A 15,162-nucleotide genomic window follows, 5' to 3' on the forward strand; every position below is an offset into this window, starting at 1 on the left:
GGCAAAACGAACTCCCTATGGCACCACCAGCAAAGCCAGACGATAATTGGAAATACATGGTTACCACTACCAGTAATAGGTTAAGAGGTTTTACAATGAGGTTTTGGAAAGAAGAAATAAATCATTTATGAGAGCCACACTGGCTACAGATATGGGTTGGGAGAAGACACTCCAAGTAGGCAAAGTCCCTGCCTAGGAGGCACTCTGAAAAGGAAAGTTTCTACATTCCCTCGTTACTTGGATGGATAGTTAGTTGATGGGTTTCTTGCTTGGTTGGTTGGTTAAACTGAAGTCGATGCCTGGCCGGTTTTTGTTTGTTTGTTTGTGGCCCAGAAGTATAAAGCAAATCAATTCTTTCCTCTCCAAAGTTGTTTTTAGTCAGGGTGTTTTATCACAACGATGGACATGCACGACTGAAAATGTGGGGGCCGGAGGACAACCTCAGGTGTCTTTTCTCAGGCATCTTCCTTCCACTTTTTGTTTGAAGCAGGGCTCGTCATTAGCCCGGGGTCTCACCAAGTCAGCTGTGCTACTTAGCCAAGGAGCTCCCAAGGACCTGCCTGCCTCGTATCCTATTTCCCCATCCCTGGGAGTATAAGCACATGCACAACATTCTGATTCTCGTGTGGGTTCCGGGAATCCACACTCAGGTCCTCCTGCTTGCAACACCAGCACTCTACAGAGACACTTTCCCAACTCCTCTTCTTGCTGCTGTGACAAAACACACAACAGAAACCACGAGAGAGAGGGCGGATTGGTCTTGGATCATGGTTTCAGGGGCCTCGTTCCATCAAGGTGGGAGAACAAACGTGGAGTGTTCCCGTGCATGCTGGCAGGAATATGAAGCAGGTGCTTACGGACACCAAGGTCAGTCAGGATGATCATGGCATGAACCAGGGCCAGGTATAATCATGGGCCCACTCCAGTTACCTACTTCCTCCAGCCAGCCTCCGCTTCCTGAAGGTGCCACAGCCTTCAGAACACCACCACCATCCAGAGAATGAGACCTGAAACATCATGAGTCCATTAGGCATTTCAGATTCAAACCCATACTTCTTTAGCTGTCTGTGCTGTTCCTACTCATGGTGTTTCCCAGTCTGGCACTTGTTCTCCAGTGACAATTTCCAGACTGTTTATTTGCTATTGATTTCTCTCTCCAATGACATCACTGCAGAAAAAAACAGAAAAAGGAAACCGGGAAAATGATTCATCAAATTGAGTTACAAACGAGGATAAAAATGTGGCATCCCAAAGGGAAATAATCTACGGCAAAGTTACATGTATTCAGAATAAAATCCACAGCCTTAATTATTTTTTATTGTTAAACCAGAAAGTATTATAATAAATGAACCCAGAATTCTACTGTAGGAGCTAAGAAATAAAGTAAACAGAACATGGAAAGTGAAGGTAAAATATAAAACTAATGAATCAAAACACAGAAGAATTCTAGGCTGATGAAATAAAATAAATGGTTAAAAATAATATATATACATATATGATCATTTTGAAATTCAGACTTATGGAAAATAATGTTAGCATGATGGGCATTTCAAATATTGATTAAATACCTAATAAGCATGGAATAATCAAAAGAATAATTCTGGAAGTAAGTATAGGAATCCAGTGATATGGAGATACACCACCTTTCCTAAAGAAAAAGCAATTAGAATACATAATGAGAGAAAAAATACAAGCTAAAATATTAACATAATAATTATCTAGGAATACCTCAGGCAATAAATGTCTAGAAAGAAATAAAACACAGAAATCAATGAAGACACATGGGCTCCCAGATGAGAAGACTGGATTGCAGCTGGGGAATCAGCTTCACGGACCAGTGTTTAGAGTTACTAGAACTGGGTTCTTAGCCAAAGCCCCACAGGATTAGGGGTCATCCCCACAGTAGGGTTTTGCAGGATTTTGGAGATGAGCTGGAGAAACAGATCCGTGACATAGAGTACTGGCTGTGTGCACTTACAGAGGACCAGAGCTCAGTTCCCAGCACACGGTGGAACCACAAAGAACCGCCTGTAACTCCAGCTCCAGGGGACGCGCCGCTCTTCTGGTTCTCGAGGCTGGTGGAGGAGACTGGGCTCTGGGAGTGACGAGTAGAGCTGGAAATGTCTACCACCTTGTGGGCTCCCCCTGAAACCTGACATATGAACATCCCTGCTCCTCAGCCCCGCCGCAGTTGAGGCACCCGTCTTTCAACCATTGCCTCCCCACCCCGGCACACCTGTATATTTTTCTCTCCTTCGCTGCTCTTACACAGATTCTCCCTTTGCCAGACAGCCATGCACCAAGCCCTCTACTAACCATGCACCGAGCCCTCTGAGTTGCTAAAAGATGTTTCATTCCTTCATTCTACAGGCAGCAAGCAAACACAGCGGAGGGTTAAATGATGGAGGGGCAGGGAATAATAAGACCCTTTCTTTGCCTTTCACGTCTGCTCTTCCTTCACTCTGCTGTGTGAATTAGATTACTGTTGATCCCACCAAGCTCAAAGGTCTCCATCTGGTTGTATCTCAAACTCGGAATGCTTGTTAAACCAAACTGAAAATCAGGCAGGCCACTTAGGTCTTGCTCTCACTGTCGGGAGCCGTGAGCCTGCCAGCTGTCATTATGAGGAACAGGCTTTTGTCAGAGGTTTAGTCCGAGGAAGAAAGCACCTCACAAAATGGGTTTTGGCATTCACAGAGCATCCTGAAACACACAGATGTTTGCAGGGTTTGCCTCATATGATGGTGGTTAATTTTGAGTGTCTACTTGACTGTATTGTAGCATTCCTGAAGCACACATCTTAGGGTATCTGTGAAGCTGCTTCTAAAGGGCTTTAACTGAGGAGAGACGACTCACCCGCCAGGAATGGCGCCATCCCATGGGCTTGGGTCCCAGACTGAATGAAAGGAAAAATGAGGAGGCAATCTGAGAACCAGAACCTTCTCTCTCTGCTTCCTCATCCAACCTGCCATGAGCAAGCCCCCACTGTCACAGCTAGGAGCCTCTCATGCCACCATGACTTCCTGGTTGTTAGCTTTTAATTGTCAGTTTGCCACAACCTAGAGTCTTCGAAGAAAAGCCCCTCAATTGAGAAATTGTCCAGATTCGGTTAGCCTGTGGGTGTGTCTGCAGTATGGTTACTAATTGATGCTAAAGGAGTCAGCCCATTGAAGGCAGCACCATTCCCTAGGCAAAAAAGTTCTGAATTGTTTATTACAGGAGAAAGCTAGCTAAGATTCATATATGTATTGCATCTCTGCTCCTAATTCTGTGCGGGACACTTTAAGCTCTTGCCTTGACTTATTTCACATTGGAGTGTAATCTGGGATTATAAACCATATAAACCCCTTCCTCCCCCAAGATGTTTTATATGTCAAGGTGTTTTATTACAGCAATACAAATTAAACTGGAACACCTGTCATGATGGACTGTATCCCCTCAAACAGTGAGATAAAATAAATTCTCCTTAAGTTGTTTCTTGTCAGGTATTAGATCATAGTGATAAGAAAAAGAACAAATACACCCCACGGAAGCAATTTTCAAGGAGTACCCCAGGCACCCACATGGAGTGGTACTCTCAGTCACCACGCAGGCAAAAGCTGGATGGGGAAGACATAGAGAATTCACAGGGTAACACTCCTATGACCTGGGCTGTAGTGGGGTGGAGGAGGATGCATTTCAGGATAGAATTGTCTCTGGCAGGTAGGTCATCTTTATCTCAGGAAGCTAAACTGAAATTTATGGGCCATTTTTTCTTGTATATTCCAAATGGATTTTCAAAACATCAAGTAGAAAGTCACAAACTGTTCCCACACTTAGAGGTGGTTAGGTCAGAATGGACTTTTTTTTTTTTTTGGCTCTTTTCAGTTTATTGCATGGAGGAGTTACACTAGTCCAAGTTAAAAACGGACCCCAAATGGTTACATTATACAAGCTGTGAGGTTTTTAAACTTGTGACAAGGGACAGGAGGGAAATTCTACTCATTGCAAGGAAATCCTCACTTAAGCTTCTGAGAGTCACGAGCACTTAAAACCCATGAACCTTCAGCTGGTCGTCCTTAGCCAGTCCAATCTCTATCAGGAACTGGCATATGTTCTTGCGCTGGTCACCCTGTAGCTGAATTACTTCTCCATATTCTGGATGCTCAATTACAGTACCATTGCAGGCAAATTTCTTCTTAAACGCCTTCACTAGTTTCTTTTTATCGTAATCATCAGCGATCCCTTGGACAGTAGTAAGGGTCTTCCTGCCGTTTCTCTGTTGAATTCTTATATGGATATAATCCTCAGTGCCAGCAGGAAGCAGGTCATCACCCTTACTTGCATCAGCAAAGGGGTCGAAAGAGTGGAGGTTCTGGATAGCGGACATACGACACGATTCCTTTTCCTCGGTGGAAACGGCCTGCGGAAGGCGGCTGCGGGAGAAGGCGGGCAGGGGGGACGGAGCGTCGGGAAGCGAGGGGGCTCGAGGGGGAGGCAGCTGAGTCCTCGGCGGCGGCTCAGTGACTGGGGCCCAGAATGGACTTTTTAAGATATCAGAAAATGTATATAAGTTTCTCACAAATTCAAAATCACCAGCACCATTTCCAACATCAGGAAATAGCCAGCATGTAGAGACTGCCATGGCTTTAGGGAAAGGGCTTGATTCAGTGATGAGCTCACAAAAGGGGAAAGTGAAAGGTGTCAGAAGATGGCAAAGAAAGTCTTCCTGTTTCTACATGATGCTTGCTGGTGTTCAATAGGGACCAAATGTACTCGCATCTGCCGCCATGGCCGCGGTCCTTTCTCTAGTTCAGTGGTTTTTAACCTGTGGGTCACGACCCTTCAGTAAACTTCTATCTCCTAAAATATCTATATTACTATCCATAACAGTGGCAACATCACAGTTTTGAAGCAGCAATGAAAATAACTTTATGGTTGGGGGTCACCACAACATGAGAAACTGCATAAAGGGTCACAGCGTTAGGTTGAGAAGCACTGTTTTGTCTTGTGCACCTGAGGGTTGACGGTGCCAGCAAAGTGGTGATGCGCTTGTCTCCACACGAGCTGGAACTAATTGCCATCTTTTATCTCTACCTCCTTAGCAAGATCCCTGCGCTGGAGAGCTGAGGGGAGTTCTTTCATCCAAACAGCAAGTATAGACTACTAGAGTTCTCTTTGCCTCTTCACTCATGCCCTAGTTTCAATTCTGTTGCTGTGATAAAAATACCCTGACAAAAAAGCAACTTAGGGAACCGGAGAGATGGCTACATGGTCAGGAGTATGCGCCATTCTTATAGAAGACCCAAGTTCAGTTCCTAGAACCCATGTCGGGTGGCTCATGACTACCTGCAACTTCAGCTCCAGGGCATTGGACTCCCTTTTCTGGCCTTTGCTGGCTCTGTTCTCACATACATACACCCACACAGAATACACATGCATGTGCACCCACACAAGTTTAAAAAATAAAGCTTTTTTAAAAAAAACAACTTAGGAAAGCTTTTTTAAACTTTAGCACATGAGTTCAGGTCACACTCTTTCACTAGAAGTAAAGGCAGGAACTTCGAACACCCACAGAGAAATGAATATATACATGCTCACTTGGGCTTTCTTGGGCTCAGCTAGATTTTTCTGGTCTTAAACAGTTAAAGACCCAGAGCCTAGGGAATGATGTCACCCCCAGTAGGCTGGGTCATTCCACAACAATTAACTTAACTGAGGCAATCCCTACAGACATGCAGACAGGTCAAACCAGTGTAGACACTCAACTACCAGAATCTAGAAGAGGTTAGGAAAATGTCAGCAGGAGTGTGGTTTTATGCTCATTTTGATTTCCGATTTCTGGGTTCTAGAATATATGTGGGAAAAATAAGTTTCTGATGTCTGGAGTCACTTAGTTCCAGTTTTCAATAAGGTGATCTGTGGAAGCCTACCTGAGAAATTAGCATAAGGATGCAGGTGACTCTATGATGGGTTGGAGAGATAGTTTCATAATGGAAGTGCTCATTTTACAGACACAAGGACCTAAGCTTGATCCCCATAGCCTATGCAAAACCAAAACCAAAATGAAATACAGGCTTTGTGTCACATGCTTATGATTCCAGTGACGGGGAAGTAGAGACAATTATCCCTGGGACTCACTAGGCAGCAGGCCTAGTCTACTTGGCGAGCTCCAGGCCAACAGAGACTTTGTCTCAACAAACAGGGTGGGCATCTCCTGAGAAACAAAACTGGCTGTCTGCCTTTGGTCTCCATATACATGCACACATATATGTACCACACATATCAACATGAACATCACACACACACACACACACACACAGAGAGAGAGAGAGAGAGAGAGAGAGAGAGAGAGAGAGAGAATATGTGTCCCTCTGAGCCTCCTTTTATGCATCTGCAAATGGGTCCTGATAAAATCACCTGCTGATAGGGTTGCTTTGGGGATTAAACAGAGCTGTGGTACCGAGCACATGAGAAGCAGCTATTCTTGATGTGGTTATTATTATTTGTGTTGTTGCTTTACTCTTGTGGAAAAAGACTCCTGAAACAATTTAAGGCAGAAATTATTTATTTAGGTTGGTTCATGGTTTAAGAAGGTTGGCACGTAGTCAGTTGGCTCTGTGACTTTGGTAACCATCAAAGCCAAGCATGGTGGCACATGACCTTAATCCCAGCACTCAGAGCGTCAAAACAGCATGAATACAGGGGAGCAGGGAAGCTCACATTACAGCAGCCTGGAAGCAGAGGGAACTCCTACCTTATGCTAGATGGCCTTCTCCTCCCTCGCCCCACCCCCTTTTATGTATATAAAGTTTCCTTGCATGTATGTCTGTGCATAATGTGTATGCCTGGTGCCCATAGAAACCAGAAGAAAAGTGCCTGATTTCCCGGAGCTGGAGTTACAGATGTGAGCCATTGGGTGCTAGAAACAAAACTCAGTTCTACTGGGAGCAGCAAGGGCTCTTAAGTGCTGCACCATCTCTGGCTCTCTCCTACCCTTTATAATCCACCCAGGCTCCCAGCCTAAGGGATGATGCCACCCACATTCATGGTGGGTCTTCTACCCTTAGACAATCCTCTCTGGAAACAGCCTCATAGACATACCCAGAAGTATGTTTTACACATCTCCTGGGTGTGTGTGTGTGTGTGTGGCGGGGGGGGCGGGGATCTCTTGATCCGATTAAATTGATCATCAGGATTAATCTCCACATAGCTTATAATTGTATCCTTAATCCTCTTCCCTTGAGTAAACCTCAAAGCTCAGCTGGGCTTCCATGTTTGACCTTCTCCCAAGCATCTTCAGAGAGAAGCACAAAACAAATGTTCAATTATAGGAGGCTCTGAACACAGGCTTTGTGCAGAGATTAAAATTTCAAACTGCAAAGAAACAACGGATCTCGAGTTCCCCTCCCTCCTTAAGACTGACAGTCTTCCTGCAGGGATAGCTGACCACCCACAGAACAAAAGCAGCATGTCAGTAAGTGGGAGAGAGCCCACAGATGGGCAGTGGAGTGATAAAGACAATGACAGTCATTATTCCTAGAAGGGAAATGCTCCCTGCTCATCGAGACAGATGTCTACTTTTAATGGACTCTCTTAGAGCTTAGAGAACTCCAAAGAACTTTCAGGCAAACTATCAAGCTCTTCTTGACTCTCAGAATATCTGCAATGTGCCCAGATTTGCCCAGTGTCTGATTCTTTTTGTTGAATCCTGCTCTGTTTCTTTTTTATTTTTACTGTTAGGTTTAAAAGTATATTTACTCTGTCTCTCTCTTCCTCTCCAATCTCTCTCTGTGTATGTGCGTGTATACCACACGTATGCAAGTGCCCACAGAGGACAGACTAGGGCATGAGATCCACTGGAATTAGAGTTGGTTGTGAACTGCCTGATGTGGGTGCTGGGAACTGAACTCTGCTCTTAACCACTGAGCCATCTCTCGAGATCCTTGCTTTGTTTTGTTTTGTTTCATTCTTGAGAAAGGATTTCACTTCTCTTAGTAGCCCAGACTGGCCTCAAACTCATGATCCTCCCAAAGTGTTCTGATTATAGGCTTGGACCACACTAACCTCGGAACCCTCACTCTCCACTGACCCTCCACTTGTCCAGCTGCCAAGCCCCTTCTATAGCCTAATAGGGGCTGGCTGTCAGTCAAAGGTGCTGTAGAGATGACAGCATTAGAAACTATCTCTGCTTCTGGGTGTTAATGATTTGATGGACAAGAGAAACGAGAGACAAATGTGGATTATAGTGCGAAAGAATTACGCTGCTACATCAAGGAGTGTTACGAAGGCAAGGAACTAGCTAGTGGAAGATGAAGTCATAGGAGTGCAAGCTGTAGTAACACTAGGTATTGCTGTGGGTTTGGGTTTTGGATGACAGACCCTCCCTCAGTGGACAAGGCGGGAGAATGATGGAGGATGGTTTGCAACATCAACCTTGGGCCTCTATATGTACCTGCACATATGTACATACGTATCCCCCACCCCCTCACCCAAATTGGGGGTAGGAGGGTACTGGGTATGGTTACATACACTTGTAATCCCAGAACTGGGGTGTGGAGATGGGTGGATCCCCTGGGACTCACTGGCCAGCCAGCCTAGCCTATTTGATAAATTCCAGGTCGGTCAGAAACCCTATCTCAAAAACAACAACAACAAAAAAAAGGTGGATGAAACCTAAAGAATGATACCCGAGGTTGTTCTCTGGCCTTCAGGTGAGCATGGGTGAACACGCACACGCACATGCGATGCCCTCTGCCTTCTTGCATTCTCAGTGGAGCTGCCATAAAATGGAACTGTTTGACAGTGTGGCAGGAGCTGGGCTGTGTTTATAAATCCCCCTGTCAGAACTCGAACCAGTCCCGCGCCTCAGTGAGTTTCCCGGAATTGGACAACAGCATTAGCATCACCTGCCAGCCTTGCTGAACACGAGCCCATGAATGAGCCCACCCCAGAGCTTCTAATTTTGGAGACTGAGGTGGGGCTTTCTAAACCACATTTCCAACAAGTCCAAAGTTAATTGTACTACTCTTATTGCGGGGATGGTCACCGGCAACCTGTTATGGAAGAAAGACTGTTACACTTCCTTGACCCAGGAGGAAACTGAAATCCTAAGGATGAACCAGTGGCCAAGACAGCAAGAGGCACAGACACCATCTGGGAGATTTGCTCTCAAATGTAATTCATGTGTTGACCTCGCATCAGCCAAGAGATATAGGGAAGGAACTGATCTGTGTTCCTTTGTACCTCCCGGGTAAAGCATGGTTCCCAGCACATCCCTCTAATGATGTTGCTGTTGACTGAATAACTAACCTATTTCTCAAAGAGTTTCCATCCTCACTCTGATGTTCAAATCAGAAAGGAACCCTGAGCTGTCGGTTATCCAGACCGTTTCTGCTGAGGGTTCTGTCTATGACCTAGAGCATCCACAGGTCTTGGGTCTAAACAAACCCACAAGGGTCTAGAGATCTGGACCAGCCAGGCAACATCTTGTGATGCATTTTATACTGTTCTGTGAGTACTAATAGAGATGCTATACCCTTAATATCTTACAAGGAATAGGTGGGAAAATCAGATGTAGGAAACAAAGGTATGCTAGAGCTGGTAGACAGTTACGTCATGTGCAAAGACATTGGCAAGTATCGCTAGCTTGAAACAGACCACAGTGTGGATATTTACACCAGGAAAATTGACAGAAAGCTACAAACCACCAATGCACACCCTAACTCCAGACCCAAAGCTGTCAGCCAACACAGATCTGCTTGTAATGGACCCACGTTAGGACTACTTACACCAGGAAGGTTAGCAAAGTTACAAATCATCAATGAATGCCTTCACCCTTGCCCCAGAGCTGTTAACCAACAGCACTGCTTAAAATAGACTGTGGTGGGAATATTTATATCATAGAAATCATCAAAAGTGATAAACTACCATGCATATTCTCACCCCAGCACAAGAGCTGTAACACTGCTTAGAATGAACATGAATACCATAGAACTTAAAAACCACAAGCACAAATACCATAGAATTTGCTAGGTTTACAAACCAGGCATTTTCCTGTGGGTGTGCATCTCTGAAATAAAAACTCTCCAAGAATGAAAAATGGAAGTCAATGGAGGCTCATAATTCATACCGCGATCCCTCTCATACACACACACACACACACACACACACACACACACACACACACACAGTCTCTTCTGAGAAGATTTTTTAGAAATGTCACTATTGTGTTTAACAATTAAACTTTTCATGACTGATCAAAGGAATGCTTTACCAAAGGCTCTTTATTTCCTTCCTTTTTCCCTTTACTTCCACCCAAAAAGAACCATTTGTTGGTTCCAAAGTACAAGTGAGAACTAAGATCCTAAGAATTTTTGTTCCATAGAAACTCTGAACACAATCTAAGAGAACAGAAACCACAAACTACAAACAGAAATACCCCATTGTTCACCTTCATCCAACCTTTTGCTGACTCTGCTCACAGTCAAAAGGGGGAATAGCAAGGATAATTCAAATCCCCAGACAGGCCAAAAAGCTACATTTTAGCCAAAATTTCATCCTAGCTCTAACCAGGAAGAAAGTAATGTCTTCCACATTTCACTACCCTCCATTTTTCCTGTCGGGACCAACTGGGAATAGCATTGAGCTGTAAAAATGAATGGTCCAAGAGGGGAAAGGAACAATCTAGAAGCTATATACACAGTTCCTTTTATGAGCAAGAGTTGACAGTGTTTGAAATTGGATCAAGGTCTGCAATAACATTTCAAGGGGATTGAATTCTAGGAAGTAGGGAGGGTGGCTTATAAGATGTTGTGAGGTATAAGGAGAAATTCTATATTAAAAATCCCAATAGCACATGCAGACCTACAGCTGCTATTCTAAGCAGTTTTTATAGCACAACTGTGGGATTACATGCACATGAAACAAATAAAAATAAGAAAGAGAGTAAAGGAACAGTTTCAACCTTCAGTGCTAATCACAGGGAGGCTGGCTGTATTTGGTTCTGAAGTTGGAGCCAATGAAAGTCAAGACCAGTGGAAATGACCATGCCCTTTCTTCTCCCAGGTTGAGTTTTTCCTGTGAAGGCTATTTAACTCTCCAGAAGGGTGGCCCAGAGAGGAGTTCATCTCTTCCACTTGACTGAAGAAGCAGGGGCCAGCTTACAACAAGCAGGTGAGAGTCTCACCCTGTTTTTCCCAGTACATCACATATGCTTCCATCTGCCCTATTACTGTGCCTGGTGGTTGAAAAGTCTCACAGATAAGTAGCAAAGAGTAGGTATGTGCCTGGGGATTCTGCTGCCTACTTTCTGATAGGGAGAGAGAAACCAGCAGGAGAAATAGGTGCTTAGGGGCATCTGGGGAGGAAACCCAGCTTCCATTCTCAGGCACTCTACAAATGAATGATGTCTTCAGCCCTTTTTTGCTTGCAATTTTTAATTATTTCTTGAGAATTTCATACAGTGTATTCTGATTATATTCACCCCAAACTCCCCCCATCTCCAGACCCTTCTCTACCCACACAATATTGTGTCTTCTTCCTCTTTTTTAACCCTATTGATTCTGATTTGTGCTGCCTATATACTCATGAACGTGTGGTCTTCTACTGGAGCATGGTTGACCTACGGGGACCACATCATTAAAGGAAACTGACTTTCCTTCTCCCGGAAGCTATCCGTTGCCAATGGCTCCTTAGCTAGGGGTAGAACTTCATGATCACCTTTTCTGCTCATGCTGGAATTTTGCTGGGCTTCAGCTTGTGCAGGTCTTGTTTATGCTACCACAACCACAGAGAGTTCACTCACACAACTACCCTGCTGTGTCCTGAAAACACCGCTTCCCCATGGCCATCCACTGCCTCAGAATTTTAGTCTTTCTGCCTCCTCTTCCAAAATAATCCCTGGTACATGTGCGTGTGCATGTTTGTGTGTGTGCATGTGTGCATTGTAAGTGTCTAATTTAAGGCTGAGCATTGCCGTCTCACATTCTTTGCACCTTGATCACTACAAAATTCAAAGGTAAATGGAGGGAGCAAGAAACCATCATTTTGAGTGAGGTAACCTAGGACCCAGAAAGACAAACACTGCATGTTTTCTCTCATTGTTGGTATTAGGTTTGAATCTTCAGATATGCCTATTTCATCTGGAACACCCATAGAGGGCAGGAACTTATAAAGGGCTTCATGGAGAGGGATTTCAAAAGAATTAGAAGTATAAAGAGATGAAGGGAGCAATGGAACAAAAGGTTAAATTTGGGTAGGAGATGAGAAGGAACACAGGGAAGGATAATGAACACTTAAAGATCTATCAGAGAAGCCATGTAGAAACACGCTATCATAAATACCTTCTAAAACATATGCATCACATATATAAAAAGAATTGAAGGGTAGGCTTTTTTCCTATTTAAGGAAGTATATCACTATGTTGTCCAAGAAGAATTTGAATTCATTATATAGCACAGGTGAGATTTCAACCATCCTCCTGCCTCAGCTTCTCAATTAGCTGAGACTACAGGACCAGCTGTTCTGTATCTTGATTGTGCTCATGGATACTTAGCTATAGTGCCAAAGTACCCTTGATGATTCTAGAGGGATTCTAGGAAAGTGCTCTACCACTGAGCCACACCCCAGACCTCACTGGGGGATTCTAGGCAAGTGTTCTACTACTGAGTCATACCCTGCAACCTCTTTTTATTTTTTTAGTTTGAGACAAAGTCTTACTATGTTGACCACACTAGCCTTGAACTTCAAATACTGTCTAAGTCTTCTCATTAACTGGGATGACAGATGTGTATCAACATGAACAGCTCTGGAAAACCAATTCTTCCCTTAGAGGACTTGTGGACCCACAGACCATGATTCTTTTGAATTTTTGTAAGGAAAACATGTAACTAAAATAATAAAAATAAAGCATGAAATATTTAATGTGAGAACTATTTTTTTAATTTGGGGCATGTCTTGCGCTCTCTCTCTCTCTCTCTCTCTCTCTCTCTCTCTCTCTCTCTCTCTCTCTCTCGGTTTGGTCTAACTAAATATGGTCATACGGTCACATAAGATAAGGACAAAACTAACTCAGCATGCAGATTTTAAATTACCTAAGTTACTTTTCTTTCTTTCTTCTTTTCAGTTGAATTTCAGACTGTGTTCAGAAGGAATGCCTTAAACTAAAGCCAAGGTCTTCCGTTATGGATCAAATGGCAATTACTCTTCAACACTTTTTTTTTAATTCCCTTATTCGTCCACTCAGCAAACATCTACTACTCAAATAAATCTGCTGAAAGAGGCAGAAAGATGCATGTGGGGGTGCTGGAAGGCATGAGAATTGCTGAGGCTCAGTAATGCATATATTAAGTCCGTCGTGCTGTTTTCCCAACTTGTAATGCTTTAGAACACCCCCCACTGTGTCCTGTGGATGTCTATGTGTTTGTGTATGTGGTGTGTGTGTGCGTGGTGTGGTGTGGTGTGTGTGTGTGTGTGTGTGTAGTGTGTGTGTGTGTGTACATTTATGAATGTATGTAGATGCTAGAGGACAACCTTAGGTGTCATTCATTAGGTGATATTCATCTTACTTTTGAGAGAGGGTCTCTCACTGAGAACTGGAGCTCACCCATTGGCCTAGGCTGATTGGGCAACAAGCGTGTGTTGGGGGTGGCATGAAGTGGGGAGCTGTGTTCATGAGTGTGCACATGAGGGTGGAGACTAAGGTTAACTTCAAGTGTCATTTCTGAGTTAGTGGCCACTTTGTTTTGTGAGACAGGGTCTCTCACAGGGATCTGGGGCTTAACAATTTGACTAGGCTTACTGGCTACGGGGATTCTCCTGCCTCTTCCTATACAGTGGTGGGCTTATGTACATGCCATCACACCAGCTTTTACATGGGTGCTGGGGATTAAGTTTAGTTCCTCAAGCTACATGACAACTCCTAACAATAGAACCATCTCCTCAGGAATGACCTGTTTTTTAAACACAGAAATCTACTGTTTCCTACAGTCTTAAAGAATAAACAGGATAAAGGGGGATAATGTGTCTTTTAAAAGTAAACCTTTAGAGGTCACAGGAGAAAGAGAGGTACAAACTTCATCTGCAGATGCTACTGGAACAGACACAAGAACATTACCTTAGGGAGAGCCCATCTCTGGTGATACACAGGCAAGGAGCTTGCTCCCTAATATTTCCAGCTCAATGATTCCTCCTCATAAATTATTTCAGAGTCATTTCCAGCTCTGAGGTTGATATACACCCATTTTCAAGACCCCACAGCCTCACAGAAGAGAGGGAAATAAAATATCAACCAAGCTCAGCCAAGGTTAATAGAGTCATTGTTATTGCAGGGTAGCAAGGAGAGGAATTGTCCTAGCAACAGACAATTGCCTGGCTCCCTGGCTTCATCATGAACACCCAAATGTTTACACGTGAATAGACAAAGTTCCCAGAGCTAGCTTCTCCTCCTGGCAAACACTGTGCACAATATTCTAGCAAATTCCAGATTATCAAACAAGCCTATGCATCAAAGGCTGATATTCTAAAGCTTGGTGAGTGTTGATGAGTATAGACATTTGCCAGAGAAGATTCCAGAAAGAGTTTCAAAGGCCAGGAAGTGCAAGCCAGAGGACAGTTGACGGAAGGCCTTGAATCCCTTCTCTTGATGGCCATGACCGATATAAAGACGGCCAGTTGGGTTAGTCACTCTTCTCACTGCTGTGACAAAATACCTGATAAAGGCAACTTAAGGAAGAAAGACTGTATTGTGACTCATAGTTCAAGGACACAATCCACCATGGTTGGGAAGGCATGGAGGCATAAGAGGCAGGCATCTATTCACATTAGATCCACCACCAGGAAATAAGAGGGGAAAGCTGCTTCTTAGCTCACACTCACCTTTTTCTTCAGTCCAGGGGTCCAGCCCAGGGGATGGCACTGCCTACTGTTAGGAAGTATCTGCCCTATTCAGTTAAACCTTTCTGGAAACACCCTCACAGCCCATCCCAGAGGTGTGTCTCATCAATGCTCTAAATGGTCCTTAACACAGTCAGATCAGTAATCAAAGGAAGCTGTGCCCATCACACTTCACAAATTTTGCTGTAACAATCTTTAAAGACCTCACCTTCAAATATGAACACATTCTTCGAGGACCAAGGAGTTGGGACTTTGATACATGAATCTTCAGAGAATGTCACTTGGGGA

General features: G+C 44.0%; 2 protein-coding genes and 1 long non-coding RNA gene across 3 annotated transcripts in view; all 3 read right to left on the minus strand.

Annotated features, from left to right (window-relative positions):
* Positions 1-15,162, minus strand: part of Galnt17 (polypeptide N-acetylgalactosaminyltransferase 17) — a 397,683-nt gene that overhangs the window by 291,150 nt on the left and 91,371 nt on the right. The gene's annotated exons all lie outside the window — the stretch shown is intronic.
* LOC121134070 overlaps positions 1-15,162 on the minus strand; it is a 66,232-nt gene that overhangs the window by 47 nt on the left and 51,023 nt on the right. The window contains exon 2 of the long non-coding RNA XR_005871099.1: positions 1-1,168. This exon is cut by the window's left edge and continues 47 nt beyond it. This is a non-coding gene — a long non-coding RNA (uncharacterized LOC121134070). The remainder of the gene's footprint in view (positions 1,169-15,162) is intronic.
* LOC121134068 (eukaryotic translation initiation factor 1) lies at positions 3,921-4,529 on the minus strand. The gene has a single exon (XM_040731691.1). It carries the CDS (start codon positions 4,367-4,369, stop codon positions 4,028-4,030), a length of 342 nt encoding a protein of 113 aa, XP_040587625.1. The 5' UTR covers positions 4,370-4,529; the 3' UTR covers positions 3,921-4,027.

The sequence above is a fragment of the Mesocricetus auratus genome, unplaced genomic scaffold (assembly GCF_017639785.1).
Source record: "Mesocricetus auratus isolate SY011 unplaced genomic scaffold, BCM_Maur_2.0 Super-Scaffold_100025, whole genome shotgun sequence".
Lineage (NCBI taxonomy): Eukaryota > Metazoa > Chordata > Mammalia > Rodentia > Cricetidae > Mesocricetus > Mesocricetus auratus.

Bases quoted from the DNA above. Each gene is read 5' to 3' on its own strand.
- LOC121134068 (XM_040731691.1), bottom strand. From the start codon at position 4,369: ATGTCCGCTATCCAGAACCTCCACTCTTTCGACCCCTTTGCTGATGCA.